Genomic DNA, 8,711 nt, shown 5'->3' with positions numbered 1-8,711 from the left:
ACCAAGATACAGATGAATCTATCACCAAAAGTTACGAAACAGAACCATCACAGGCTAGTGTAATTTCTTGTTTTTGGAATAATCATTAATCATCAGCTGCATTACTTACACAGTCATGAGCTATCTAGACACGAGCTTTTGTGCAAACTTTTAAAATTCCTCACATTTCAAATGCAAATTAAAATAACCATCCTTCCAACAACAAAAAACAATATCCAATTAATATTTTTGCTTTTAAGGACTCAAAATTCTCAATTTAGAACCGTAAATTTAAAGTCTTCCGCACTGATGTGCTCCTAAATTAAATCAAATACTTTTGCTTCCTGCTACTCTGTCCAATTGTTGCTAGTAAACTGCAAATGCAACCAACAACTTCAGATTCAGTCTGCCATACAACATGCCATTAAACAAATTCTCTCAAAGTGTTCTCATTTAGTGCAAACCTTTACAAATTAAGTTTAGTGAAAACACTACCAAAAAGCAAGGCAGAATCTCATTCTGCATTCTTTCACCAACTTTGATCCCGTAAGAAACTTGCACACAATGATCATGGGCTACAAGGAATGAGAGGCACACAACAATCAGTCACAATCCCATTAGTCTTTATTACTCTTGCATATCTAGATTTTGGCTATAAAAAGCAATCTTCGGTGCACACAAATGCACTGAAGATAGGTATTTATAGCTGAAGATCTAGACATGCAAGAGTAATAAAGACTAATGGGATTGTGACTGATTGTTGTGTGTCTGTTCTACGTACCTTCTAAAATCTGTGTGGTAATATCATCTGAACCACTATGCTTTAGAGGTGAAGAATTAGTCAATAATAATTTTACTGTACAGAATACAGAGGTTTAATGCTGGCAGTTCATTCACCTTATCCTCCAAGGTGTCACACGTAGCATATATCTCAGTTGAAGATATTTGTAAAATTCATCTGTCATATGAAGAATCGGTATCTTCAGAGTGTCAAATGAAATGAGAAATAACACTTTTTGATTAACTGTTTGCATTTTTTCTTACTTGTGTGCAATTCTGATTCCCATAAAAAGGGGACATCTAATGTACGTTAATTTGTACTTTGAATAGTATCACAGTGCTTATTGTAGTGTGGTAGATGTGGTTCAGAAAAAAGGTAGACAGTCAGATTAAAAACACATTTTCTTTATATTCACTGTAATTGAAGTCTCGTGTTGCAGATGAATTACAATAATTATTACCATAATACTGTGATCATGCTATGAGTAGAGAGCCTGCAAGTACACAGAGATGTTAACTGACTGACCAGAATGCAGACAAGAAAGAACCTCTATCACAAATCTACAAATCAAATAGCCAGTTGTTGTAGACCTTGAGAACGTTTCAATTCAACAACACAATATCTGTTAAAAACCATTAACTTTAAAAACTATCATGGAATGTGCAAGGAAAAAACAAACTTCTTTTCGGTTTAGAGAGGAAAGTTAAGTTAGTGTCTTGTACAACATGTTCTGCTACTGGGAGTAATACAATAGTTACTGAAAGGTAGGGTGTGTGTGAGTGTGTGAGTGTGTGTGTGTGTGTGTGTGTGTGTGAGAGAGAGAGAGAGAGAGAGAGAGAGAGAGAGAGAGAGAGAGAGAGAGAGAGAGAGAGAGAGAGAGAGAGAGAGAGAATATTTGGTTTCCCTTGCACAGTCCGTAAAGTCAGGTAACAAAATACCAGTTAAGAGATCCAAGGTGCATAATGCATCAGGTGGGCTGTTATTCAAAACAATTTCTTTAGGATTGAGCGCAACTGTGACCATTACAGCAAATGAGAATGGACATCTCAACATTAACAATCACATTAAAATGCTGTTATATTCTCAGTGCACAATGGGCATAAAAAGCACATTAAATCATTCAAAATCTTCACATATCAACAATAACATAAAACTAGTCTAACTTGTGACTATTCACACATAAAGCTTCACTGAAGCAAATATAATTATTTGTTTTACAATTTTTAAAATCTGTTCTTCTGGTGTGTAAATATGCCAATTTAACAATATTCAATAAATGAGCTCCTTTGAGCTTGGCCTTACAAATTCGAAATATATTCTCACAATTAAAATGAGTCCAACCTGCTCGGTACTTTTTTTGCTAAATGCAGCTTCTAAGTACAATAAGATACATTGATCTGAGTATTTTAGCCATGTTAGAGTCAAGCAACTGATTTTAATTGTTACATCATGAGGTCAGAAAGCTAATGTTCATGATTAAGCACTTAAAACTACAGAGATCTAATGGCTAAAACACTAATAATATTTTCACATTGCAAAAAATTTATTATATTCGTACTATTAATCAAATGGTACTTTCCACCTCAAAAGCTGCTGTTGAGTAAATGTGAGAAGATTGGACTCTTGTTACAAACCTACATGTAGAGCTAACATATTTCATCTAGAAACAGATCACAGTCATTCATTTATATGTTTGTGCTGTGCAAAACTTGGTGTAGTAAGGAAGGGTTGTGCTGCAGGATGGGATACAATACTCCATCAGTGTGATACATCAGTTGTTTCATATTTGAAATACAGAAAGACATATGTAGAAACCACTGTGGCCAGCATAGGTATCTGAATGGTTATCTCAAATGCAAATTCAAAGGTATTTTCGAATGTACAGTAACAGATACTGAACAAAATTTAATTCGGTCCTGCACAAGTCACACGCATTTTTATCACACACCTGTCTTTGGTCACTGCAGACTTTAAGAGAGCCTACGTCATATACTGCATCACAGCACGAAGTGCATATAAGAGCTCCGCCTGCATGCGAGCTTCCAGTACCATCAAATTCACATGCACCTGTAATTTGAAATTCAAACATCATTCTATGCCCAAGTCATTTAAACTATAGAGTAATTAAGACTGGCACTTAACATCTCATGCAAACAAAATATACAGGGTGTATTAACTGACCTTTTCACTGTGCTTGAATTCCCTCAGTACTTTATCATAGTCTTTCTTTGTTACTCTCTCCGGGAAACAACATGCCAGCTTAATGAAAGCCTTGAGATTTCGCTCTAAGAGCTGATTTACTTCACCATAATCGTAATCATCATGCCTACAACAAAATAGTTGAAAGTAAGGTACCATGTCACTAATAGATAGAGCAGGGATCATACTGCAGCAAAATTCTATAATAATTGAGACTGATAATGAAAGGTATTTACCTTATGCCAAACATACACTGAATGTAATTCCAAATGGCACGACGGAAGCGAGATGTATCCACATCTTGACGGCAACCCATAGTGTAATAAGTGAGATTATATGCAGTCTTAAATTTCTCATCCAAAAGGTTTCCTACATCATTGTACAAACGGTTGACTAGTGAATAACCGTGGTCATCCCACGAGTAATCCTGTAAGCAAAAATAAATTATTAGTATGCTGACTGAAATAACAACGGAGTGATAAATGATGACCACATAATATGCAGCATTTATTTTCCGGCATGTACTCACCTGTACCCTAAATGTAGGAATGGAAACTTCCCCTCGGCGGGCGAAGTCCTGGTACAGGTAAGTTGGATCCTCCACAAAATGACCAATGTCTGCTTTCAGTTGTGTCTGAGGCTCTGTAGCAGGAGAGAGTTCAGCACTTTGACTTTCAACATGCTCAAAGCGCTTAGTCTTCTCTTCCTGAGAAAATTCCTCAGCACGCTCAGACAGACTTTTCATACGCTGCATTAGCGTGTCCACGCCCACCTCTTGGTCGACTGGCGAAGCAACAGGGACAGGCCTGTGCCACTGATCTGTGAATGTCAAAGGCACAGTAAGTCAGTGTACACAAGGATGCCTATAGCTTCGGTACATAAAAGCTATTTCTAGCTATGTTTCTTACAATTAGGAACTGTCAAAATATATGAAACTGACTGTCAACACTCACCATCCCTGTCTGATGCAGCTGCTGGTCCTGATGTATTGGTTGCAGTGCGAGGTGAGGAACTGAGAGGAATGTCATCCTCACCAGCACTGTTGGCTGTCTGATGACTACCCTCATGATCCAACTCTTCATTCACACCACAGCCAAACACAAAGCTAGAGAGTGAGTGGAAGTGTGCCAGAAGAACAATGGCATGAACCACCTCTGCCAAGGACCAGCTGTCTTTGCCCTTTGTCAGTCTCTGGAAAAGGAAAATTCAAATCAAATTGTGCAATGATAGTGGAAAAGTTAAATAATAGTGAACAGTATACACACACACACACACACACACACACACACACACACACACACACACACACACACATTTTGCAGCAACGTGTACCAATTTCTCTAGAGTATACTGTCAAGTGTCACCGTGTGCAATACATAGAAGTCACGCATTTAAAAGTCTTTCATGTTTCAACAACAGAAAATCATCTTATTTCTTCTTAATGATATATAATGCTATTCTCGTAATACAAATTAGAGTGGCTGAAAATCCCTTAGAGTAAAAATTTCATTACTCATTACAATTCTAAACTTTCTGCTGTGATCATAAACTGGTACTTTAGGTAATTTAAATTGTATCCCTGAGAAACACTGAAGAAACCTTCAGAAGTGTCAAAACTACATGAAATTGGGCAAACCCAAAGGAAGTATTTAAGGGCAATTTGTTTCATTAATGAAACCTTCAATTCCAAACTCTACACTTTTCACACACATGTAATGACCAACACTTTAAACAAGAAATAGTAACAATTATTAATATGATAAATACATTTCTCATTTTACATTTTTGGCATACCTCAATATGATGTTTGTTGAGCAGCCATGGCCTGTGGGCCAGGATTTTATTGATATCATACAGGTCACGCAGTTTCTGAGGGATTTTTGATAATCCCTTCAGCCAATTCTGATCACCACCCTGCAGCAGAAACTCCTGCTTCTGCAGATTGATGAGGTAGCTGCACTGGTGGCGACCAGCAGCCTGCAGAAAAACAATTACAGCCCATGACCACAAGTTCACAATTTCCATTGCAGCATATGATACTAATCAACTGATAAGCCTCATTTACCAAGACTAATTAAACCAATGGCAGTATGGCTATGTCAAGGACGTACTTTCACATTTTAGTATTATCTTTAAGTGGGCAATACTTTCAAAACAGCTTACCATAATGGCTATGAAATGCCTATAGTCATATGGCAGTGGCCCATCCCCACGAAGGATGAAGTTCTGCGTCCGCAGGAAGATGTCCAGGTAAGTCGGGTGGTAGCCCATCACCTGTGTCACGTGATCTAGCCGATTGTTCTGCAGAAAGGCATCAATGAATAGTGCATGCGTCTGTAACAGAATGAAAAAGCAAATAAGTGTTTATGCAAAGTTTAAGAAAGTAATTTTATATGCAAGGCTATTTTAACTGCATTTTAAACTGTGGCTCCAGTGGCAAAATGTCGTTAAACAATGTTTATGACAGCAGTACCAGGAATGCAGAGTAAATAGAAAATGATTGAAGTAAACATTCTTCGAAATACAACTTTTAGTTGAAGATAATTCACAGGAAAAATGCAGCAATCTCATGAAAGTTTGGTATTTTCTTTATAAATGAGTCAACATTCTGGATATTGGCTGTCTAAGATTTAAGCAGGGGAGTCTTGTCATGTTAAGTATACACTATCAGTTCCAATACTGTGCACAGAAAGTGCTATATTATAGTGGGGTATCACTCTGCTGTTTTATCACAAAATTACAAGTATCTATGGCTGCTTTTTAAGTTCAATGCAAGACGAATTAAGGATTCACTGTAACTGCTCATCGTTAATTAGTGCAGGAACTGCAGAAACTAATGAAATTTACAAACAGAAAATGTTGTTCAGTATTGAATGTAATAATTTATTATTGCCTTGTACCTATCAAATAACTACGTAGTTTTCCATTACTTTCTGCTCTTTGATGGTCACATTCTGTGGACAATTATCACAATGAACAATCTCAACTGCTTTACTTGTTTTCGTTATTCTTGGATTTTTATATGTCACTGCTGCAACAAGGAATAGGATCCTACTGTAGAAATTTCCACAGGATTTGCTCTTTTAATAATTACTGGCTGCAGCTATGTCACATTAAATTTCTCAGTTTTGTCAGTTATCAGTTCACTTCCACTACTACGGTCCTGTCACATTCAAGTGTTTCCTCCAGTTCCAGCCTCAGGCATTAATACGATAATGTGGTATTTCAATGTTACGGCAATAACAGGCGAATAATTGGATAACGAGATGTACATACCTGCGTCAGATTTCAATTGTACAGGGCGCTACTCATGTTTAGTATACTGGACCTCAGTCTCACTAAGAAACCGGTTTTCCAGTTTTTGCGGCAGATTTTCCAGATAACTAGTGATAAGACTAGTAACTAACCTAACGGCATTCTAGTAATGCCTGCTAGGTCTAAGCACTATTTCCGAATAGGTACCTCAGCCTCTAGGCAAGGAGTTAAAATCATGATAAAACTGATACGGCAAAGCACGGAAGATATAGCTTCCCGCAAGCGTATGACAAGGTCCTATCATCCGCGAAAAACGGAAATTTTCCCACATTCCCGGTATCGTCGAATGCTCGCGGCCGGAGGAGAGCAGTGCATTTCGCCATAAGCTCCACTTCCGCGCTTGCCGGCCGGTGCTTCAGCTGACGAGCGGTCAGCTGCGAGGCCGTCCACGGGCCGTGCTGTCCTAATTGGCAGGCCGCTGGCACTGGCGGAGCTGCCGCTGATAAGATGCGAGCCCATTGTCGTGGGAGACGGCAGTAGTCCATCTATTCAGATTAGGTGCAGGTTATCACTCGCGACCTCTGCCCAGACTGACAACGTGTCACAGTTTAACATTACGAACAACCTCACATATTCAGTAACAGTAATTCTGAATATATATATATATATTGTGACTTAATTGGAATCATGCAAATACGTGCTTTTACAATGATATGCTGAATCACCATTCGTTGCATAATGTTTGAAAATAAGGTTCACAGAATGTTCCGGCAAAGAGCGAAGGCTTCAAATCATCCGGCGTACCGTAATAAAGCTTGGGCCCTAGCTAAAATATCCGCTGAAGAAAGCATCGGGCTGGCTGGATTACAACGTTATTCAAACCAGGTAGGCATACTGAAACAACCTAGAACTTTGTCAGTTATAAAATTTACTTTTTCACGAATCAGCTAATAGAAAGTGGATTCTGACCGGTAACATGAAAATTACCGGACATCTCCCGTCTGTGTGCAACACTTAACATCTAAAACAATCATTCTGCTGCAAACAGGTCTAATTCTACAGACTAGCGTTTCAGAATAAACAAAGCATATTATTTCTGTTCCAATACATAATATTTCCTGCAGTTACAGACTTTCAAACATTTATCCCAGAGCTGGAAATGGAATTAAAGGATAGACTTGAGCTTCTACGCTAGCTTTAAGTTAAGCCCTATCAAGAAAGTATACACATCTCACCAAATATTCGTTACATCATAACTTACAATGAACAACTGAGTATCATTCATTTATTTGGAACATACGACGATCGACTGAAGTCAACAAAACGATGGAAACTGGCTACAATGAAGGCTCTCTTTAGAATTCCGTAAAGACGTACTATTGAAAGGATGGCCAGACAATCTGGCGTTTCTTAACTTGACTAATCGGCTTTAGGAATACTAAATAGAGGCTGTTAGAGTGCCCCGTTATTTAACAGAATGTAGTTTCGTGGACGTAATGTGAAATTTGTAGAGCACATATGATCAGAGTTAAGCGTCTCATTTTTCTGAACTAACAAAATTACGAAATACCGGCCGCACTATTGTGTCCATAAAAGAAGCAGTCTTGGAAGCAAATGAAGTTTCGCGGGAAGAGAGAGCATCAAACAGTTTAGCTGTTGAGGGGAACTTAAAATTGCGTCAAGAAATTTTTCAGTTTTGCCGCACACGGTAGGTTTCAGCACAACTCGTCACACAATGGCCGTTGCGAAGCTCTTCGAAACGAGGATTGTTTTAGACGGGATAGTAAGATTTCGTTACTTACATCGTGGCCTATCTGTCCCATGTCGGCCGCAGGTGGGAGGGCCGAAGCCTCTGCGGTATCGCTGACGACGGGAATGGTGGTGGCCGAGCGCCTGTTTTTGAGAAAGCTAACACTGCACCTCACTCCACTCACTCATGTCACCGCAGCCAGCTCCCGACCCCGACTGACCGAACGCGTCCGCAGCAGCTTACAACTGAGGCTCTGCTGGCTCACGCGAGGTGGGGGGGACGGCTCGGGTGGGGGAAGCCGGTCTCCCATTGGTTCGTGAAGCAACCAAACAGCTGGTTACATCAGCCCACATAGCAACAAACCTCCGGCACATACCGTGATCAGCTGCAGGCTGTGACAGGTCGCCGAGCGCAGCGGTTGCGGACAGCGCTTGTCTTCTAGCAACGGGTGGTTAGCGGATTCGATCAATATTCATAATACTGGGGTAGGAAAAAAAAAGGAGGAAGTTCGAACGCCCCCTACAAACGGTGCGCATTCTACGTGAGGGAGGAGCAGCAAACTCTCTCCCCCGGCAGGGTGGAGCGCTTCCCTGAGCCTACGTCCGGGCTAGAACAAAGAACTGGCGGTTGGGGGCAGGCGTGGCGCTTCAAACATGGCACGTTTTTGTACCACAGGGAGGCAGCGTCGTCTTCGATGGACAACAGAAGCACTCCGGCCGGAACTTCACACCGGTAGATAGCCTCAAC

At 40.0% G+C, this 8,711-nt stretch overlaps 1 protein-coding gene across 1 annotated transcript; it reads right to left on the bottom strand.

The window, feature by feature from the left end:
- Nucleotides 1–1,148: 1,148 nt before the first annotated feature.
- On the bottom strand, nt 1,149–8,201 carry LOC124622833 (sestrin homolog). Its single transcript, XM_047148628.1, has 8 exons — nt 8,017–8,201; nt 5,123–5,293; nt 4,754–4,936; nt 3,913–4,150; nt 3,489–3,778; nt 3,196–3,386; nt 2,942–3,086; nt 1,149–2,827 (listed from the first exon to the last, which is right to left on the bottom strand). Exons 1-8 carry the CDS (start codon nt 8,035–8,037, stop codon nt 2,741–2,743), a joined length of 1,326 nt encoding a protein of 441 aa, XP_047004584.1. The 5' UTR covers nt 8,038–8,201; the 3' UTR covers nt 1,149–2,740.
- Nucleotides 8,202–8,711: the final 510 nt, after the last annotated feature.

Source organism: Schistocerca americana, chromosome 1 (genome assembly GCF_021461395.2).
Source record: "Schistocerca americana isolate TAMUIC-IGC-003095 chromosome 1, iqSchAmer2.1, whole genome shotgun sequence".
Classification (NCBI taxonomy): Eukaryota; Metazoa; Arthropoda; class Insecta; order Orthoptera; family Acrididae; genus Schistocerca; species Schistocerca americana.
Note: the sequence above shows the minus strand (reverse complement) of the source record. Positions and strands in the feature narration are given on the sequence as shown.

Coding starts and splice junctions, on each gene's coding strand:
- LOC124622833 (XM_047148628.1), bottom strand. CDS start 8,037: ATGGGACAGATAGGCCACGAT. Junction 5,294..8,016: donor TGGGACAGATAGGCCACGAT/GTAAGTAACGAA, acceptor ATTCTGTTACAG/ACGCATGCACTATTCATTGA. Junction 2,828..2,941: donor AATTCAAGCACAGTGAAAAG/GTCAGTTAATAC, acceptor TTCAAATTACAG/GTGCATGTGAATTTGATGGT.